Raw genomic sequence first — 22,764 nt, forward strand, 5'->3', positions numbered from 1 at the left:
AATTCACTTGAATAAAATCTACATATTAAAATTAACGTATTAAATTTGACAAATCATTTAAATTCTTACCTCCCATTGTTTCCCCTTCAACTGCCATTTTAGTAAAGTGACTCTTCAAACTTTCCTGAATTCGAGGCAGATTTACAAAGTCTGGGACTGAGTATTTGAAATTTGGGTTTGATGAAATCATTTCCATCTCAGCTGAATTGGACATTCTTGATCCAATTGCAAATGTAGTGACACCTGCTGTTTTAAGCATACTTGCTGGTCCTCTTGGAGAATCTCTTGATCTTCCACCAGCCAATACAATAAGTATTTGTTTGACTCCTTCATCTTGTCGACTTCCAGCATTTGGAACAAAGACATTATCCTTCACAAATTGCAGTCCTGCCCCAATATACTGTGGCCTTCCACCTTTGGGTTTAAGACTTGTAATGTGCTTTAGGACATCAGCTTTTGTTTTGTAAGTATCCAGATTAAAGTTAAGTTCAGCATTGTTGCTATACTGCACAACTGCAACTTTATCTTTTCTTTGGTCCAGGTCAAAGCTCGCAACCATTTTGGCAACAAATTCACGTATGGCACTGAAACTCATCCTGACATCATCAGATCCATCAATGAGAAATACAATATTTCGTTTTATGCTGGAGCTTGAACCTAAAAAAATTCAAAATCATGTAAATGTCTAAATGTTGTTTCTAACCAATTCAACAGTCATCAAATTACTGTTGAAGACACTTCAGCATGAGGTTTACAAGGTTTGTATTTAAATAATATTAAATGAGATATTTGTTTAATCAAACTTCATATCATCAAATGTTATTTTCACTTACCCACATGAGGTGTGATAGTACTTTTGAGAGAGGATATGACAGACAGCAACTGCTCTCTCACATGAGGAAAGTCAGAAGTATTCTTTATAAAATACATTGCTGTAGGAGCTAATTGTTCCATCTCAAACCTATCAGCATTATTCACACCAATGCCAAAAAGAACAATTCCCACATTTCGGAGCCTTTCTAATGGACCTAAGATTTCATCATTTGAATTTCTTCCACTGAAGAGTATCAGTATCTGTGGGACTGCATGCAGTGCTCTGCTTCCAGATGAAGCAGTGAAGACATTATTTTTCACATAATCAAGGGCTACACCAATGTTCACAGTGGACCCTCCTTTCAGTTTCATGTTGTCCAAATGATTAATGATATCATCTTTCATTAAGTATTTGTTTAGAAGAAACTCAGTTGTGGGCTCTGTGCTGTACTGGATTAAAGCAACTTGTGCTTTTCTTGGCCCAATTTCTATTTGCTTGACAAACTCTCTGACAAATTCCAAAGCTTGTTGTTCACTTGGTTGCATATCATCAGATCCATCAAGAAGAAAAACAATATCAGCACTCTGGAATCCTGTTTCTGCTGTCACAGATGTATCTGAAATGGGTTATGAAATATTTTACAACATTTACCTCTTACATATAACCTAAACGATAATCATGATATGCAATCATGTCCAGAAGGAAGCTATTATAAATTGTTGTTACTCTTACCAATAGTTGAAAATTCAGTTGTTTCTTTAGTGCCCCTCAACATGGCTTCCACTGATGGATCTAAGCTTTGTAGATTATTATAGTTTGTAACATAAAAATAATGTGCTGGTGTATAGGAGATAGTTTGCATTTCCAAAGTATCAGCATTCTCCGTTCCAATACTAAAGGTTTTGATGCCATTGTCTTTGAGTGATTGTGCTGGTCCTCTGACATCATCTCCAGATCTTCCACCACTAAAAACATACAGATACTGAGGGACCAAGTCTGCACGTCTGCCTCCAACTGAAGCAGAAAAGACGTTGTCTCTGACAAACTCCAGTGCTTTTCCAATGTTCAGTGGTCTTCCAAATTTATGTCTCATTGTTCTTATGGAATTGAGCACATCATTCTTGGAAGAATAAGAATTCAAGTAAAAATTAACAGTGGCATCACGACTGTACTGAACAACAGCCACTTGGTCTCTATCATTGCCCAAATTTAAACTTTCCACAGTTTTTTCAATAAAGCTTCGTATTTCTTCAAAACCATTCAGTGAGTCATATGATCCATCAATGAGAAACACTACATCATTTTTCTTAGAATCTGCAAAAAAAAAAAAAAATGTAAACAGAATGTGACAATGACGGTTTCTGAAAATCCTCCAAACTCTCTTCTTTACTAGATAATGAAAACATTGATTCTTACCGAGACCTGCTGTGGGAGCAATTTGTTCTACATGGTGCAAAGCCTCTCTTATCAATGCCAACACATCTTCCTGAACACTAGGAAGTTGTCCATATTCAGCAACTGGGAGCGCGTACTTGGGTTCATGAGCTATTGTCTGTAGCTCTAGAGTGTCAGCATCAGATGTCCCAATTACAACTGAAATGGCACCAATTTGCTTCATCATTCTGGCTGGGGTTCTTATGTCATCTGCAGATCGTCCACCAATCAGTAGTATGAGTATCTGTGGAATTCCCTCCTGACGTCTACTACCAGACATAGGGGTATATACATGTTCCTTCAAGTACTGGAGAGCAGCTCCAATGTTGTGAGGATAACCCCCTTTGTGTCTCAGACCATTTACTGCTTTAAGAATATCATTCTTTGTTGAATAACGACTCAAGTTAAAATTAATCTCTGCAGTGTCACTGTACTGGACCACAGCCATGCGATCTTTGTTTATATCGACGTTTAGATGCTTTGTTATCCTCTTTACAAAGTCAATAATATCTGGGAATTTTTGCTGAGAATCATCAGAACCATCAAGCAAAAAAACAATGTCTCTTCCGTTGGGATCTGTAATCAAGAGGAATTTGAACAAACTGGTTGATGATGACATTGAAAAATAAAATTGTTCTTGTAAATATGCATTTATCCTGCATACACAGCTTGTGCTTCAATTACAACTAATCAAGCAAAGGATTCTGTCAAGCAAAAGATTTGAGTGTGAAGGAGTTCATCATCTATCGTTCACCGAAAATAAGGGATTTCATGTCTGCAACAATCTGACAATCCATTAAGTCGCGCGCCCAGTGTAAGAGCTAACCATTACAACCTTACCGTGCGATGGTGGTTTGATGGCAGGGTTTTTAATCTCCTTCATGGTAGAAATGATTAGTTGTTCAATATCTGATAGATTATTGATATCTGCTGCATGGAAAGCACGGTCTGATTTTTGTGCAATAGACTGAATCTCAAGGGTGTCTGCATGATCTATTCCAACCACAAAAGTTGTTACACCCATTTCATTCAAGTTTTCAGCAGCATTTCTGACATCATCACTGGAACGTCCACCAATTAAAAGAATCAAAATCTGGGGGACACCTTGCTGGTGCCTACTTCCAGAGGAAGCTGTTAAAACATTATCCTTGACATACTGCAGGGCTGCACCAGTATTGAGGGGTTCACCTCCTTTATGCCTCAACCTTCGCAAACTGTCAGCAACATCTTGCTTTGTGTTGTATGTATTTAGGAGAAAATCAACAGAAGGTTCTCTGCTGTACTGCACTACTGAAACACGATCTTTGTTTTTGTCCACACTGAGTGTCTCCATGATTCTTCCAACAAAGCCAAGAACAGCATTGAAGGTTTTCTGCATTTTATCAGAGGAATCCAGTAAAAACACAATATCACGTTGAATGGGTTCATTTTGACCTGCAGGATCTTGACAGAAATGATGATGCTAAGTTAGAGTTAAGCATTATAAGACAGATAGACCATGAAAACATCAATAAAAAGCCTTACCTAAAGGACTTTGTGATTTTTGTCTTGGCTGCTGCCGAGGAACCCTTTTTAGAAGTGACACAAGTTGATCATTCATTCTCTCAATATCATCAAATTGAGTTATGGAGAAGGCATAGGAAGGGTCATGTGCAATCATTTGGAGCTCAAGTATGTTTGCATTACTGGTACCCACACAGACTGGAACAATTTTTTCCTGTTTTAGAGCAGCAGCAGCACTTGCAACATCATCTTGAGATCTTCCATCGCTCAGCAGAATCAATATCTGAGGGACACCTTGTTGATGCCGACTACCTGAGGACTCGGCAAAAGCATTTTTTCTTACATAGTCAAGAGCTACCCCAGTGTTGAGGGATATGCCTCCTTTGTGGTTCAAACGTTGGATTGCACCGAGAACATCTTGTTTTGCCATGTAGGTGTTCAAATTGAAATGTGTCTGTGGATCTCCGCTATACTGAACCACAGAAATACGATCTCTGTTCTCATCAACTGTGAGTGTTTCTACCATTTGTTCCACAAAACTCCTTATTGCTGGGAAGTCACTTTGTGTATTATCCGATCCATCCAAAAGGAATACTATGTCTCTTTGAGGAGATTCTAATTCAGAGAAAGAATATGAAAACCTCGTTTAGCAGTCAAACATAAACATAAGCCAAAATGTACTGTAGTGCAATAATTAGCCATTATGTTGTTGGCAAATATACTAAAACTGGTAATGAAATTCAAAGAATTATTGTTTTAAACGATGTGTTAGATGCAACAATTTGTAGGAAAACTGGCTAACAAAGAAAGATATTGAGAAATTACAAGCTAAGTAGCATATTCATCTTTCACGCATGAAAGATAGATTAAAGCCAAACAAGTTCTTTTGTTCAAAAGAACATATTTTCAGTCAATGATGTGATTATCACTGGCTCAAGGGAGAGCTTAAGAAAAGAAAGAAAAGCTCTCTGGAGTACAAGAAAAAAAAAGGATGGCAGCCAACCAAGAAGCAAGTAACACGTAAGATGTGTCTGGCCAGTGAAGAGAATTTAACAAATGTGAAACTGAATCAATGACATTCTTCAGAAAATAATTCAGTTTCATCACATTTGAAATTAAGAAAGACCAAATGAGCAAGAACAGAAACAGCGAGTCAGTTTAAATTTAAATTATATATTACATTTGTTTCTTACCTACAACAGTAGCAGGCTTAGCTGATATTTCTGTCTGGACAAATGCTACTAAATCTGGCTGAATGGACAAAATTTCAGCAAAGAAAGGCAAGTTGAAAACATATCTGGAGGAGAAGGCAATTTTTTGAAGTTCCTCTTGTCCAGCATTTTTCATTCCAATTGCAAAAGACATAACACCGATTTGCTTTAGTCCAAATGCAGCTCTGGAAACATCATCTTTGGATTTTCCCCCAGTGAGCAAAAAAAGAATCTGAGGAACTCCCTCCAGGTGTCTACTCCCAGATGAAGTTGTGAAAACATGGTCTTGCACAAACTGTAAAGCAGCTCCAGTATTGCGAGATTTCCCTCCTTTATGTCGAAGACTTCTTACAGCATAGATAATAGCTTTTTTGGATCTGTGAGTTATTAGGTTGAAGTAAATTGAGGCATCATCACTATACAGTATAACGCCCACTCGAACCTTATCTTCGCCAACGTCCAACTCTTCAACCATTCTTCTGACGAACTCTCGAATAGCTGGGAGACCATTTCTGGAGTCATCTGACCCATCAAGGAGAAACACTATGTCCCTCCGTGTGTCAACTAGATGATACAAGGATGGATAGAAGATTTGCGAATTACGCATTTGAGATGTTCTAACAGTCATGCATATTTATTAGCATGAGCAAGTCAAGCTCAGTGAAAAAACTGAGCTGTAAAGATGTGAGCTATTGCTCTGAAAAGTGGGAAGAAAAACATCTTTTTACCAAAAAAGATGTATAAGACATTTGAATGACTGATCTTCCAAGTGACTTCAAAGTAGTAAGTGAAATGGACACTTGGAAAGAAAAGATAAAACCGAAAAACACACCAAAATTTATTTCTTTTTCAGCTAGAATAGGCTTTTTAGTGAGAACAATCATGAAATTTACACAATAGAAATGGCTTAAATAATGGGGTGAATAATTACCAAAATCACCAAATAAAATCTTATCAATCATTTGAGTTTAGGGATATGTTAGTTTTATGAGAAAATGCAACTGTGCTAAGGAGTAAAACTTGTCCTGATGAAATAATATTAGCTTATACACTGACATGACAGCTTTGTCTTGAGTGTCTTTGTGTCTGTTCAGTGAAATAATAAGTTGTGACTGGACTGAGGGTAATTCAGAAACCTTATATGTGAAACTAGGTTTGAGCGCAATCATTTCCAACTCTGATATTTTGGCATCTCTCACTCCAAAATGTTATGTAAAATGTAATGTTCTTTAAGAGGAAAAGCTGGGCTTCTTGCATTATCAGTGGACAGTTTGCCACTTAATTAAAATCTGGATGATTCCTTTTTAGTCTTCTGCTACCCATGGAGGAAGTAAAGACACTATGCATCACAAACTGTAGAGCTGCACCAATATTATGGCATGTCCCTCATTTGTGCCTTAAAATGTCTATCGCATTTAAATTGTAATTCTTTGTCTTGTGAGAATTTAGATAAAAGCTGACCTGAGTGTTATCTGCAAACTGAACCACAGACAGTCTGTCTTGGTTCTCACTGATATAAAGGTTCTCTGTTATGTTTTTAATGAAGTGTTTAATGTCTGTCAATCCATTTCCAGTGTTATCAGTGCCATCAACTAGGAACACAATATTTATTTTTACAGCATCATCTTGTGTTAAGACAACAATAAGAATCTAATTAAGATTAAAATGGGGTTAACATAAGTTAGATGAGATATAAAGCACCAAAAATTGCAGATTTTGTGAGTTCCGGACACCCGAAAAAAAATAATCTTACCTTGCTGTAGGACGACCTCTAACTCTTCCCTTGGTAGGCTCACATAATTATTCAGTCTTTGCGGTATGGTGCTGAGCTCACTGAATTCCTTAACGTTGAAGGCAAAAGAAGGGTTGTGCGAGATGGCCTCAATCTGCTTTGGGTCTGCGTCCTTGACACCAACACCAAACGGTACAACTCCATCTGTCTTCAGTGCTCCAGCGGGTTCCCTTACATTATCCGTAGATCGGCCTCCAGTCAAAACAATCAGAAACTGAGGGACATTTTGTGCAGCACGACCACCATAACTGCCAGACAGGATGGTGTCTTTCATGAATCTCAGAGCGGATCCTGTGTTTAAACTACGTCCACCAGTCACTCTGAGTCCTTGGACAGCTCTTATCACTTCATCTTTGGTTTTATAAGTGTTAAGGTAAAAACTTAGAGTTGGCCTTTCACTGTGTTGAACCACTGAAACTCGTACCTTGTCATCTCCAATGTCAAGTGGTTCGATTACTTTAATGATAAAATCCTTTATGTAGGCAAAATCTGCTTGAACTCGATCTGTGCCATCAATGAGGAAAGCAACATCTCTTTCAGCTCCAACAACTGAAGGAAAAAAATACAATACACATTTATTTATGTTTTGCCAGATATACAGTTGATCATATTTTTATTAGACAAAGAAAACAGAAATTCCAAACTAACCAGTTTCCTCTTGGAATACTGCCACGTCGGTATCGCCAACCACTATTACCAACTCTGGCATGATTTGTTCAGCAAGGCCTGGTAAACCAGAGAAGCTTCTTGCATGGAAAGCCAAAGTTGGAACAAAGGCAACATTCTGGAGTAGGGCCTCATCTGCTTGTCCAGAACTGACGGTGAAAGTCAAAACACCAGCCAGAGCCAACCTGTCAGCCACAGATTTAAGCTGATCTTGGGGTGGACCACCTGTGATCAGAACCAACACCTGCTGGACTCCTTGCCTTCTGCGTGACCCCCTTGATGAGTGAAACATGTTGTCCAGGGCATAATTCATGGCAGCTCCTGTATTCACAGCTGAGCCTCCGGTCAGCCTGAGTTGAGAGATTTTTTCTACAACCTCTTCCCTGGTCCTGTAGTTGCTCAGGTAAAATTCTATTTTTGGACGCTCAGCAAACTGCAGGAGACCAATCTGGACCCTGTCAGGACCTACATCAAGTTGGTTGATCGTATTGATCATAAAGTCTCTCACATAGGGCAAATTACTGCTTCCAACATAGTTTGAGCCATCCACAAGAAAGACAATGTCTCTGACCATTTTTGTAGTCTCCACTATGGTTTCCTCCGTCACTGAAGAAAAGCACAAAAAATGTATTAATTACTCTCTGTGTAATGCCAAGAACATGTGCTTTCAGTAATAGTGACGCATTGACTGTTGCAACATTTCTCTCTGTGCAAATGAAGAATTTAACATGTAAAGTGCCCAATATTTATTACTTCAATTTGTATTTTTTTAACAATTATTTACAAATATAACAGTGAAGAATATTTCAAACCACAAAGACGTAGTACCAAAGTAGGGAAAAAAATGCCAACTAAACATTAAAAATGTCACTAACACAACTACTTACTCAGGATCAATTTATATTTTTCAGCTGGCATGAAACTGACTCTTGTGTTTATACTCCACACAAATCACAGAATTGTCCTAGTTTTCAATTTTGAATGGAAACTTTTGCTTTAGTTGTTTTTCCACATATTTATTCAAAGTTTTCCTTATCTATCACATTTATCAAAAGTTCATTTTAGTCCTAGGTTTCCCTTTCTAATTATCCTGAATTTCACTGAAAGACAAATCATTACTGACCACTTGAAATGAAAGCAACCAGACTTGTTTTTGATTTCTTAAACTGGACTGGACTTTCCCCTGTGACATTAAGAACCAACTCTTTGATCGACACGGTGGCTCACATGATTGTAGAGTGGGTTAACGACTATCAGTAACAATTCCAAGGGGATAACCCCACCATGGGTTAAATACCTCGGGCTCGCCACAGGTTTTTGACCTGAAAAAGACCCTTGGGTGAGATCGAAATTTCTTCACAAACCAAAGGGTGTCCTGTTGCCTTCATTTCAAGCACTTAGGGGCTCAACAACCTATATAGATGTAGCATTACCTGTTGTGGTGGGTACTCCTCCAGCTAAAGTAGAAAGAGCACTTATCATTTTCTCTTTCTTGGTTCTAATCAGTGGTCGTATCTCCTTGTCGTAGAACACAGCATCGTCACTAATGGCAATCTGCTTCAGCTGCTGCTCATCAGCTGCCTTTGCGCCTGCAGCCAAGGTCAATACACCTAGTTCCCTCAGGGCACTTGCAGGTTCTTCCACGCTGTCACTGGATCTTTTGCTGGTTAACAACATTACAAGCTGGGGTACACCCTGCTGAATACGGCTGCCCTTCTCTGGCTGCAACATTCTTTCCCGGACAAAGTTCAAGGCTGCTCCGATGTTGACTACCTGTGCTGGTCTTGGTTTGATAGTACTCAAAGCAGAAATGATTTTCTCCTTGGTCCCATGGGTGTTGAGATCCATCTCAACTCTCGGGGAAGCAGAAAACTGTGCAATACCCAATTGAACTTGATCTGGACCAATTGGCATGCTTTCCACAAACTCTCTGATGAAATTCCGCACATTGTTAATGTTTGCTGTTCCCATTGTACCGTCAATAAGGAAAATGATGTCTCGATTTCCAACTGTTTTTGACTGAATAACTGGAAAAAGAAACAACAAAGAACATTACAGTTAGGAGGGAATATTAGATGCTATAATAATCGGTCTATAAGACTAAGTTTTTGGCTGACAAAACTCTGAAAATATATTCTGTTAATAAATGTATATTTTGTATTTGCATTAAATTATTTGGCATGAGGGTAAAGTATTACTGACATGGAAAAAAGTAGGACAAATTCAGATGCCTTCTAATAGACATCAATTACAATTTACAAAATGTTAGAAATGTTGTAACAGCTATAGATCAAGTGATAAAGTGATTTATTTTATTTCCTGAAACCCATATATTTTTATATTTTTACAAAGTACAGCTAGAGTGCATGCTCCTTTGAAAATAAGTTAAATACGCTAAAACTATCAGATTTTAAAAATCAATTTAAACTGCATAAATAATACAAATGCACAAAGCTCTTTCTGTTAACTGATTTAACTAAGATGATCTTATGCCATTGTTAAAAATATATATTGTCTAATAAACCACATTTTGAGCAACATACATCCTAGTTACCTAAAAAAAAAAAGCTGTAACTCTTTGTAAAATGTAATTTAAAAAGGAATTCGATTATCTGCTAAAAGCTTAAATTCTGCATTTAATTACAATGATTACAACCTATCAGATACTGAAACTGAGAAATTTGTTTATTGAAAAATACATTATCATTTTGATTTTCTTTTTTCCAGAATCACTCTGGGAAAAGAAGTTGCATCAAATGATTATAAAATAGCATCCCAGAGAGTTAGAGACATTCACTGCTCAGTGATAAACACTTCCACAATTTGAGAATACAATTTCTGAACACAAAATTGAAGAAATAATAAACAATAAAATTTGGATTTCAAAATCTACAGGTATTAAATATTACATATTAAAATATTCTGAGAATCCAAAGACATTTTGTGTAAAAAGGTTGAGGGCCAAAATCACAATGGAACAGTGGATTACCTTTGTAGTGAAAAATAACTGCTGATAAGACTTGTGAAAAGTTTTAAACACATTAGAATCTTACTATTTGCCCATACATTGTTGCCTCTTACATTGAATCTTTTTAATGAGAACATATTTTCCAGCAACATAGCTTTGTAGTAAAAGAGCTTAGATGCTAAACTGGCCTTCCTGCAGTCCAGACCTGTACTCAATTGAAAACATTATGAAATAAAACAATTACAGAAAAGGCCACTGCTGAGCAGATAAAATTATTTACCAATCTTGAATTCACAAAAACTGACCTACAAGACAAGCTAAACATATATACAATCAATTCCAAAAATGTTCTCAGTTTCAACATTTGATATGCTGTTTTTATAATGATTTCTTCTTATTGACATCATATTCCAACTTTTATGGAAACACAAGCACCAGACCTACATACAAATATCTTTTTCTTATTAGGCTGTCTGGTACTAATGACATCTTTATCTTCATCAAACATTTATGTAAGTTAACCCTCTCAGGCTCAAATTAAGTTTTTTGTTGCTAATGCACAACCAAGTCCTGCAGTGGTACTTCTGAGTAAAAGAAAACCTCATAAAATATGTATGTGGGGTAATCAGGTTGTTAGTTTTTAACTGTTGCAAATCGGCAACGTCTGCCTTGAGAGGGTTAATGGAATGGAGTCAAATTTCAAATATTTTTAAAATGGTAATAAGACTTCTAAGTGTTACCACTTCTGTTATAAACTTAAAATTAGGGATATAGAAACTAACCTACCATGTGCACTATAACATATCAATTGAATTATGAAGTCCCCTTCCACAACCGTAATGCCCCGCCAGGGTTTACTGAGAAGTTACATACCTTCTGTGAACTCATTCTGAACTATAATAATGCGCTGGATCACCCCGTTAATGAGTGGAAGCAGTTGGTCACCAATGTTTGCAACTTCTCTGACATCAGAGGCTGACTGGACAAAACTTATATCTGTAGCAATTGTTTCCAGATCTGCAGTGGCAGTGTCACCAATCGCCACGCCGAATGTGATAACACTGGCCCTCTTAAGAGCTCGGTCACCAGCACCAGTATCATCAGTGGATGGCCCAGCAGTGATAACCACCAACATCTGGGGCACACCCTCGTCAGCCCTGCCCCCAGATGTTTCACTTAAAAGGCTCTCGGCCACTTCCTCCAAGGCAGCCCCCAGGTTAGATTCATCGCCCCCTGTGTAGGTGAGGGCTTTCACAGCATCCAGGAGTGATGATTTGCTGTAAAAGCTATTTAGATAGAACTTTATCTCTGGGCTGCTGTTGTACAGGACCAAGGCCACCCGAACAGTGTCCCTGCCCACATCAAGGCGCTCAATGATTCTCAAAACCAATTCACGCACATAGGGGAAGTTTGCTGCTCCAATGTTCTGTGATCCATCAATTAACAGTACTAGGTCAGCTGTGTCTTGTGCTTTAAGGAGAGAGAGAGAAAACAAAACAAAATGGAACTTGTGAAAGCGTTAAATAAGTGAATCTGAGACAGAGACATAAATCAAAGAACTCGTGCTAGCTGTGTCATTCAGTGAATAAATCAACAACACTGCAAAACATCATACTGCATGTTGGCTGAACCAAGGAGATTTCCTAAAGTCCTGTAATTTGTCGATTACTTTGCTCCATAGATTTTTTTTTTTTTACTTGAATTCAATTCTAATTACAGTAACACTAGAATTTATGTACAGAAAAGTCACAGTGTTTAAACTTTTTCTTATCTACATGTCTTCTGAACAAAAATACATTTTTCTATATGTTTTGAGACAATGTTAGGTCTTAGAGTTGGATGTATCTCACAGTTTTCTATGGGAATAAATTGTGACAGAACATGATCTGCTATTTAAAATCTGGAGCATCTAGGAACATAAAGAACTAAAAGAAAATCTGCAGATGGGCATAATGCATTAAGAATTTCCATTCTAGAGGAAAACAAATGATTAAATATATAAAGAGATATAATCTTTTATGATATTTAATATTTAAAAAATAATGTAATATGCCCATTTGTATGAGCTCCGCTGAGTTCAACCACTCCATGCAGACTCTTGTTACAGACCTCAGATGACGTGACCAGTCATGACCCTGTGAACCATCCTTGGTGCCTGCATATTTGCAGTCATTGAGACGTATGATTTTGTTTAAAAAGAGCAAAACCACATATAATGGCAATGCTTCATTTGAAATGAACATGTACCCTTTGGATATTTGAGTATCTTAAATTACCATTCTTCATTACCGTTCGCCTTTCTTATGTCATTAAATTATGACAGCAAATAGATTAGGCTATTTAAAGATAAAAACATTCTCAAAGTGCTTCTACAGGTCAAGGATGTCTCCAGACAGGTTCATCACTGTTTCAAAAACAGAATATTGCACATATTTTACACAGATAGACATTGTGATTGAAAAAAGACAAACACACATGTGCAGGACACATAAGCAGTGGTGCATGGTTAGCTATTGTTAAAAGCTCACAGTTTGATTTTCGGGGGCTTTAAAAGCTTTTAAAGTGTCCCAGAGACCTTGTTATCTTCCAAAGGTTTTAGAAGAGGACACTGGGGAAGATCTGATCTTCTGAAAATGGCGTGTTGAATTATAACAGAAGCCATTTCAGCCTCTATCAGAGACCTACCTTTTGCAAAAGTACCAGGTACAACACCTAATGCAGTAAAGTGAACACATGCAAATCGTACTGTGATCTTTGAAGCATTAGAGGTATATTACATGTTGAAAGACAAATCAAAAAAGTGGTGTTAATGTTGCAGGTGAACAGTGGAAGGTTACTGTGGTTAAAAAAATCGTTATGTTAATTATAAAAAGGTCCAGTCACAGCCGCATGTGCAGCAGCTTCTTTCTGCACATGTAGACATTAGTATGGTAGTGACGCTGGTCCCATTTCATTACCTGTCCCTCCTCCAGCCACAGGGGCCTCATTTGCCACAGGAAACCCCCCTGACTGGGTCACTGCATCACAAAGTCCCACAACTAAATCTTGAATTATACTCTGTAAGGCTGGGAAAGTGTCTACACTGAAAACGTGAGTGCTTTGAGGTTGGCTAGCCATCTCCCTGAGCTCCCAGTCCACTGCATCCTGAACTCCAACTGCAAACATCTCCACGCCTGCCATCCGCAGCACTTGAGCTGGCTCGGCAACATCATCCTGCGAGCGGCCGTCTGTTAGCACCACCACCACCTGGGCGACTCCGTCAGCAGCACGGCTGCCCGAAGCAGCAGTCAAATGTGTATGTATCAGAAAATCCAAACCCAAGCCAGTCCGCGTGCCCCCACCACGGTAAGACATAGCCTTGATGTGTGCCAGGACTCCCTGTGCAGTTTTGTAGCTGTTGAGCTGGAACTCAGTGTGAGGCCTGCTATTGTACTGTACAAGGGCAAATTTAAACCTTTCTCCTCCGACCTGGTGCAGAGATTGTATCAAGGTGTACAGAAAGTGTCTGACATGCTCAAAGTTCTCTTGACCCATACTCCATGATGAATCCACTAGAAAGTACATATCAGCTGCCAAACCTTGTGCACAATCTTCCAAAGGGAGTGTTGGGAGGACAAAAGTAAAGACCAGTGAAAAGATGCTAACAAAGTGCACAATATAAATGTACTTCAGTTTGATAGCATCAGTCTGTTTATGTATGTTTAATGTGTCAAATGTATCAGACTTACTCTACTATAGTATCTCTTGAGGTTTTATATTCTAAGTTTTATGTCCCATTTTGAGGTTAACTGTTTGCATTCAGTCTTGAAAGCATAATACATGTAAAAGTCAGAAATGCAAATACAGTTTTATAATCCCTTTGCTTGCATTTGATATTTAAACACTTGCTTATTGAGACCCGGTTCTATCATCTGTAAAATGAGTGCTGCTGCTGACTGCAATGAGATTAAATTAGTTAAACTTACCTTCATCTTCCTGGGCATCGAGTTTAGGAAGAAGTCCTGCAAGCAGGACGACCAGAAGAGCACGTAGCGGTAGCAAATGATGACTCCTCATCTTCAGAAGAAACTAAGAAGGCACCTGTGAAACCAGAATTAGCGAAATATGAGCTATAAAGCATGAATATAAAGTTTATTAACCATAACCATAAAAGAGGTTTTGACACATGGTCAGTGGGCACAGGTGACTCTAGGCAGTGACTGTTAGCTAGGCTTCAACTCAGCAAATTCATGTACCTGAACTGGACCTCTGGTGGTGCTTTTCTAGAATGTTGACAAATAATATGCTTTAGTGTTCAATTAATTGCACTAATAGCTGGTTCAAAATATCTGTGTTCCAGTTTTGGTGTGTGGAATGCTGTGTGTGGGAGATGCACCCATTGTACTAGCTGAATGTAGCCTAAAATGTGGTCATGTTGCCTCTTTAATTTCCCCATTCCAAAGCTATCTTTCCAAGGGAATAACTCTGCGATGAGTTATTTTCATTGCACTGTGCGTACATTTTTGCGTGTACTGATGTACATTCATGACAACCTATTTCCACAGTAAGTGAAGGAGCTACAGCATGTGCCGGAGTGGAGAGGGATGATGATCAAAACCACCTGTGAAAATTACCATCCAGTGTGCCTTAGTAATAAACTCTGCCTGGCAGGGACTCAGTTTTCCAGCTCACAAAAATAATGTGCTCTTAAAAGCGGTATTAGACTGGAAAGTCTGGTTTCACAGAGGATGTGCTTTTTTTTCTACTTAGTTAGATTTTCCTTCATTATGATGAGCGGTAACATCACAGGAAATGAAAGAGAGGTCACACATGGTTCACTTAGGACCTTATGAGACCTAAGCGCAAAGAAAGGTCTCAACCCATCAAGAGCCTGAAAAGACAGATCTACAGGTACAGGCAAAACACACACACACACACACACACACACACACACACACACACACACACACACACACACACACACACACACACACACACAGTGGAGGACTTGTCTTTGACATGATTCATTCCCATAACCATCATAACCCATAAATCCCAGCCCACAACTCATTCAAAGCCCTTCATGAACAGAGAAGTCTGTACAGCTTTTCAAGATCCAAGAGCATAAAAGCAAAGTGCAAAAATCGTATCTAAGAAGAAGCTGACAGAGCGGAAATAAACATATGCTTGTAACATCTGCATGACTCACCACTCAAGAAGCATTTCAACTCAAGGAAGTGAATGCAAAAACAAAAAGGTTAATACTTACGAATGAAATGGCACACATGGCCTTTGACCAATAAATTCTTCTTCATTAAGGTAATGATGGATATTAAACCAAACCCAGAACAGTCTTTTTAATAGCATCAGAGCCTGTTAGGAAAAGCGCTAAAAGCTCAGCACTCGGTGGTTAGGTGTGAGAAAAGTCACATTTTGGATCATAAAGGGTTTATGGTAGATGTCTTTAGTTTATAAAAAGGGGAGGTCTTTTTCATGTCAACAAAGTTTGTATTTTCCAGTGCACAAAACGCAAGCTAAATAAACAGACAATTGACCTCTGGTGGAGAATGCAGATATAGCACCTTTTATAATAAAGTAATATATATCAAATTTCTCCAGGGATTGTTTGACCTTGATCCTGTGGTCTTTGTCAAAAAATCTAATTTTGAATGAGCACCCTCAATAGGGCCATTTTCTACAGTATTTTACATTTTTCTTGTTCTTTTTTGTTTGTTTTAGTCAGCTGGAACTTGGCTAATGCCATATTTTATTGTTAGCTTATTTTTATTGTGCGAGCCAGCATATAGCTGCCTTGTTGAAGTTATGGAAACTCCTCTAGATTTCCATGCCATGCATGAGCCCTTAAATCTGATCTTAAAAATGTCATGTGGTCAATTGAATGCCAGGTAAAAGCATGTTAGTAAGTTTAAGTGGATTATGCAGCAACTATTTGGTCCAAAATTAGTAGATATTGAAAATGAAAACACAAAAGAAGAATTTTCTGGCAAGGTGTTTAAAAACAACATTAAATTACATCAAGGCACTAGTGTTAGACTTGGAAGAAAAAGCCAAAAAAGTACTATGTCTGCTACAGTAGATTTAATCTATAATGAAGTCTAAACACATTGTACTCTATGCAGAATTGCAGGCACTGAGTCATGGTGTTTACACTTTGCTGTGCACTCTGTTTGTGCAGGCCATGTTTTGCAGATGACCATACAACTCTGTATTTGTATTCCCATCTTAGACAAGTGAGCCAGTATGACCTTTCAAATGCAAACAAAACATAACTTTTCAAAAGTTGGCCTGCAGATGAATGCTGGTGAAGGAAATAAAACTACTGAAAACAGCTGCAGAGCTGTGTCACACAAATAATATCAATCACATTTATAGGGTCAGTGTATAGTGCCCATAAAGTCCACGTTTGGAGTTATTCCTTAAATTTTCAGCATTAGTGTTTGCTTTATGAAACAAACATATACAGTATATAGATCAACCACATAAGGGAAGTGTAAAATATCCCCGTAGTCCCCAGATGCTGTTACTCTCCATATTGGGCTTAAACCAGTAAGAGCATTCATTTCAAGGAAATCTAAGCTGCCTTGGACACTGCGGCAGATGTTTGTGTTCACCCATGTGATTTGGGGTCACACAAAAACCACTGCTCTGAAGAGTTCAGCCAGGCTCGTCCAGTGTGTGAACACTATGGCTTCCCCTCATCACCGCAGAGGAAAACATAGCAGGGCAGGAGAATCTTGTTTTCACTGATAGAAGCAACCAAAACAATGGCAGCACGGGGGACAGAGCATTCATGAAGAAAATTAGCAACTTAAAGCTGCAATTTTTTCCCACTTCATCTCTAAAAACAAGCTGAACAGTTTGTTTCTGGCATGCTACCATCAGGTCCAGGTTTTGATAGCAAACAACAGAGCGCTAATGGAACGTCCAAGCCACAAAGAACAAACAGGGAAAGGTGCAAAAAGGCTCATCAGTGAGCCACTGAAATCAGCACACATTATTCTTTGTCATTTAATCTACTGTGAAGTACACACTGGAAGAGTATCTCTCTGTGGGTTTAATGTGAATAGAATCTTTAAAAATACCATTAAAGTTGTGTTTGAATAGAAATGAGCCAGTAACTGCAATAGCTGTTTTGATCTTTGTGTAGCTTGTAGCCCATTACATATCTTTTTTTCACAGCTTCCACTGGGTGGCGCCGATGTTTAGCCTTTTTACATTTTTAACTTTAGCAAGTTTATGATATTTTAGGTCATTCAACTACCTATATCATCTAGTGTACCTCGGTATGTGTACTTCAGTGAATATGCAACATCAACACTTTGTCTGTGATCAAGTCACGACCATGAAGTGTCAGACTGAAAACACATGCTTTAAGTTACACAAGCAGAAACACTCCACTTCACAGTGTATACAGTCGATTTACATTTACAGAAGATATGTGCTGCAATGTGCCTGCGAACCCTCTGTAAATACAATCGCAGCTGGTCCTCACACACACACACACACACACACACACACACACACACACACATATATATTGGGGGGACATCGGGTGGCACCCACTCCTTCATAATAGTGCCCCACCCACCAATGTCATTAGATGAGAGTGTGGATAAAACCAACAATGAAATATAACTATGTATGGTAACTTAAGTAAATTATGGAAAGTTTTAAAGTACAAGTATTTTATCAAGTAATGCTTTGTACTTACATTCCAACATATTTTCAATGTAAATGTGTACTTTGTACTATAGTGAGGTTCATCACTTGATGTCATGTACACATTACTCAATAGCTGTCTGCCATATGTGATGCAACCATTTGCTGCTAGGGGAACATGTACTCCCCTGGTTGGCAGTGGTTCCTGGAAGAGCCTGGCTTACACTGGGATTTCACTCAAATCAGTTGGAAAGAAGGTGCTGTACCAAAAACCTCCTGTGTGATTATTGGTTGCTAGCAGATTGCCAAAGTTGCCTGTAGTTCCAACTATGAGCCCAGCAGTAGTAAAACTTGAAAAAGTGTGACACATACTGGAAATGGAAAAGGTTTGCCTTAAAAGTAAAAGCTGTGGCTTTTGAAACATGTTGACAGCGCTGAGGCACAACTCTTTACATTGAAGATGAACATTCTCCATTTTCACTTTGTGTTCCACTTTTCAGTTTTACAGCAGCTCGGAAAATACCCGGGCAGTTTTTGTAGACAGGTTTGTCACTGCTATTCAAACTACCACCTGTGAAATAAGCTAGTGACCAAGCAGGTTTTTGCCAATCTGTTAGGGAATACACCTTTTTCCCTAGTGACAAGTGTAGACTTACATTACTGAGACTTTCATTATCCCTGCAAATGCCATCACACTCCAAGCACCACTCACAACCATTTGGGACAAACTGTTTCCACCAGTATTTAGGCCTCTGTTACAGAGGCGTTATTCACTTCATCTGGACACCCTGGCAATCATGTTGACATGAATGATTAAGTGGCAGACAAGTTAATGTAAATGGTCAGTGGTCATGTGTCTGCCAAATTTATTATTTTAGATTTAGAATTATAAATCTAATGTATTATGGTGTCATATGTTAGAACTACAAAGTAACTAAATAACTAACTTAATAACTATGTCATTAAAATCATAAAAACTGTGACTCTGTAATGTAATTTGTATGTTTCTACATAATGAGCACTTTTATTTTACTCACTTTAAGTATAGTTAATGCTGTTTAATTTTTTGTACACCACACACACATTCTCAATGTGGATCATATTAACCTATAGGTTTTCACCATATGATGGCTTGTTTTTGCTCCAGCCAAGCACTAAACACTCAACGATTACAGATTTTAAAAACCCGTGTGTTAAACAGTGAACCTGGCCTGAAGTATACAAATTTAAGGCCCTGTGTTCAAATTAAACTATTAAAATTAATGTTGATGAAAGAGCTGCATTTATATAACACAGTTGGCATTTAGCCCTTACAGGTATATTTGGGACATTAAGTCTTTTACTTTGAAATACAATACTATCCTAACTTTAAAATAAAAGTGAGCCAGTGTCAATGGCAGTAGCATGTCTTCTTACATCACCTCAACTACTGGGAGCCACATATGATCTTTCATCTCACTGTATAAACAAGATGTTGTTATATTTGCTCCATCATACTAGCTAATGGTTTCCATTAATTTACTTTAATATAATTGAGTCATTAACTATAAATCTACACGTGCACTGCTGGAGAAGAGGGGGAACATTCTAACTGTTAGTTTAAATAAGCAAATAGAGGATAAAATCCACCTAACAGGAAACTTTAATGAGAAATCCACACTTTAATGAGTCATAATAAAGGCTGAACCAGCATCTACACTTTTATATCTTTCTTTTATTGTTACATTTAATGCCACTGCCAATCCCCACAAATCCGTTTTTAAGGCCTGCTCTCTATGCACAAGATGTATCTTTTATATCAGATAAGTGAAATCACAAGGCATGAGATTCTTACAAGTGTTCTGATCGTGAGGTGGTGCTACACCGCCACTCGCTGGTGAACAAATATCACTTGTGACTTTGTGCTCCAGCATGTAAAAGTCAATCCTGCATCTGTGAGGACCTGCACATCCAACCGCACGCCACCCCTCAGCTGTAAGGATGCAATGTGACATGTGTGGAGCAGATGAGAGGAAGATCAATGATGAAGTTAAAAAGGCGGGAGGGGGAGGCTGGCTGAACAGGCAGTTCTACACAGCTGGTGTGTGTTAGACCGTCTGACACCTGGCAGATGTGTGCTCGATCTGAGCCTGTTCACATATTAAACCTGACACTCCTGTAGCATTGGTAAAGACGAGAGAGATGCACACGCTGGATCAACTTGTAGCCAAGGAAAAGGTCTGTTTTAAAGCCTGATTTCCTTCTGATATACCTTTAAGCTGACCTGTGCAAGTGATTGCACTATAATTAATCTGTCTGCACGCTTGCAGCCACTCAAACGTGCTTTCACCAACCAGAATATGCTTCAGATTTCTTACAATTATTCATGGTTGCCTTCTTAAAAAGAGAAGATTGGGGTACTAAATCCCTGAGACTAGAGCATTCTGAAAACTCTTCCAACTTTCCAAACATCTGCACTGCATCACGGAAAAAAAGAGACAAAAGCTGGAGAGAGCAGAGCAGCTATAAAACACATTAATCGTGATTTATTCTGTATATCTAAAAATCCCTTTTGTTAAGAATCGTCCCGATGCACCACTGCCAATAAAGGTTTTGATACCAGCTTACAAAGGGAGCTGCAGCACTGTCGTAATGCTGGTAGTAAATCACGTCGAAAAAAAATTCAAACACATAAAACCAAATCTGGAGCGCACACCAAGTTTCCTCTAGCATATTTGAATCGCGACCAAGCTCTTCCTCTCTGTATCACAGCAACGGGTTTACACGCAAAACACACAAGTACGTGGAACAGTAGCTCATGAGAATTACTCATGATCATTTTTCCAGTGCATTCTCATTACGTTTGGATTCAGAAGAATATGACAAGTTAATTCATCAAATCCCACATGGATACACTGAAACACTGCTGAACTCCTCCATCTCCGCTTGGACAGTCGTACAGGAGAAATGGAAGATTAATGACTCACACCTGGTCAACTAAACCCTGCAGCTCCCCCTTCTACCACCACCAGCACCACCTCTCATCCACCCACCAATAGACTAGCCCTCTTTTGGCTCTCCTGGTGCATCTGGCCAGAAGCATGGAACACTTAGTTCACACTTTTCCACTTGTGCACTGGTTTCAGGGAGGGTGTGGTATTGGGCTGCAGCGGAAACATCTAGCCATTCGACTATTCTTCATTAGAGCTCTCATGTGGGTGGGGAGACTTTAAAATTTGGTTACTATAAGAATCCCCATTCGATCTAATGGAACAAATTATCCTGTTCTATCCTCAAAGACAAAAACAGTAGTCCTCACATCTTGATATTAGTTATTTAGTGAAATCGCAAAGCATGGTGCTTGTGGTTTTACTTGCTTAAAGGATAATTGTATATCATATGGTGCAAAGTAATGCCTTATTTTTCAAGACCTTATGTAGCATCTCTGGGATTTTACACCACATATTTATTTGACATTTATAAAGCAAAGACAAAAAAGTCACACAGAAGACAAAGTTTTAACAGAAGGGGCAAACATGCTTCTCTCTCCACTCACATGTATCATTCACTACATTGCTGAGGTCTCCTCCTTCACCCTAACTGCGGCTCACCTCTTGCCCTCACAGCACTCTCACCACTAAAGTATAGGTTTCAGTGTTAGTGCTAAAAGCATGCTGTTTGATATTTATGAGGTAGATGCCAGAAAGTCTTGCACAAACCTCCTATTATCTCACCCATCATGACTTTACATGTTCTGACTTGAAACTATGCTATGGTCAATGCACTATATATAATCATGTAAAGTGCAACTGAGGTCAAACTTAAAGTAAAAGTGAAATTGAGCGAGCATGCAAACTTTTTCTGCAACAACACCACCGGCACATTCAAAACTTACCCTGAGCTGAAGTAGCTGTACTCCACTGGATTCGTTTTTGAGGAAAAATGATATCAGTTATGTAAAACGACTGAGAACTAGACTACTGGGCATTATCCTCCTGGTAAATTCCCTTCGCTGGCTTTTCCAGCACCCCCCGAAGGAAGGTAGCTGAGCAAAGCAGTAATAAGGCCACTGATAAGAGATGCAGAGAGAGAGACAGAGAGAGGTCGTGAATGAAGAGGGGAAATGGTTGAGAAAGAAAGAGACAGGCACCCTCCCGGTCTCAAACCAGAGGAGCTGTGGTGCTGAGTTCAAGGCTGAGATGGGACAAACTTCTAAACTCCTGGAGTTCTGCCATCTCTCTTCCTCCGCCCACTTTCTCTAAAAAAAGAAGAAAAAAAGGAGGGAGAGGAGAGAAGAGAAGAGGGGGAGAAAAGAAGTAAATGAAAACCAGACACATGGCCCTGTTTGGTCTGGATGGAAGCAGCGGGGAGGATGATGTCACACATCTGGAGTGGGCTTTTCTCTTTACCTTTTCCTACATATTGTCATTTCTTCCTCTATCTCTGCAAAGCCCCTTTTTTCAAGCCTTTGCCATGTCAGCTAACTTGGTGTTCATTTGATTTTGAGATTTCGAATTGTCAATGCATCCTCCTTTTGATGTTGGACTCAAGTGACTCAAGTAAAAGCACAATGCAGTTTAACTAGCTTCCACCAATCAATCTAGTATTGTCAATGACTTATTAGAAGCTATGTCATTTTCTACTGTCTAGACAGCTGATGAAATGCACTGTGTGCGCTGGCCATTAAGTTTCACTAGCTCACCAGTAAACATAAAGCACAGTCAGGACAGTGCACTGG

The 22,764-nt window shown here is 38.8% G+C and overlaps 1 protein-coding gene across 1 annotated transcript; it reads right to left on the reverse strand.

The window, feature by feature from the left end:
- Positions 1–9: 9 nt before the first annotated feature.
- On the reverse strand, positions 10–22,206 carry LOC147311942 (collagen alpha-3(VI) chain-like). Its single transcript, XM_086267943.1, has 13 exons — positions 21,922–22,206; positions 14,354–14,468; positions 13,346–13,978; positions 11,262–11,858; positions 8,854–9,447; positions 7,403–8,026; positions 6,716–7,303; positions 4,945–5,526; positions 3,773–4,366; positions 3,089–3,682; positions 1,547–2,824; positions 834–1,430; positions 10–657 (listed from the first exon to the last, which is right to left on the reverse strand). The coding sequence occupies exons 2-13, from the start codon at positions 14,442–14,444 to the stop codon at positions 32–34; spliced, it is 7,398 nt and encodes a 2,465-aa protein (XP_086124069.1). The 5' UTR covers positions 14,445–14,468; positions 21,922–22,206; the 3' UTR covers positions 10–31.
- Between the last annotated feature and the right edge of the window lie 558 nt (positions 22,207–22,764).

The sequence above is a fragment of the Aulonocara sp. 'chitande type north' Nkhata Bay genome, linkage group LG16 (genome assembly GCF_057382095.1).
Source record: "Aulonocara sp. 'chitande type north' Nkhata Bay isolate Kocher_YH1m ecotype deep benthic linkage group LG16, A_spYH_male_GT1.1, whole genome shotgun sequence".
Lineage (NCBI taxonomy): Eukaryota > Metazoa > Chordata > Actinopteri > Cichliformes > Cichlidae > Aulonocara > Aulonocara sp. 'chitande type north' Nkhata Bay.

Bases quoted from the DNA above. Each gene is read 5' to 3' on its own strand.
- LOC147311942 (XM_086267943.1), bottom strand. From the start codon at position 14,444: ATGAGGAGTCATCATTTGCTACCGCTACGTGCTCTTCTGGTCGTCCTG. The intron at 11,859-13,345 runs GTAATGAAATGG...CTCTCCTTAAAG, and splicing joins TGTGGCTGGAGGAGGGACAG to CACAAGACACAGCTGACCTA. The intron at 1,431-1,546 runs GTAAGAGTAACA...AACCCATTTCAG, and splicing joins AACTGAATTTTCAACTATTG to ATACATCTGTGACAGCAGAA.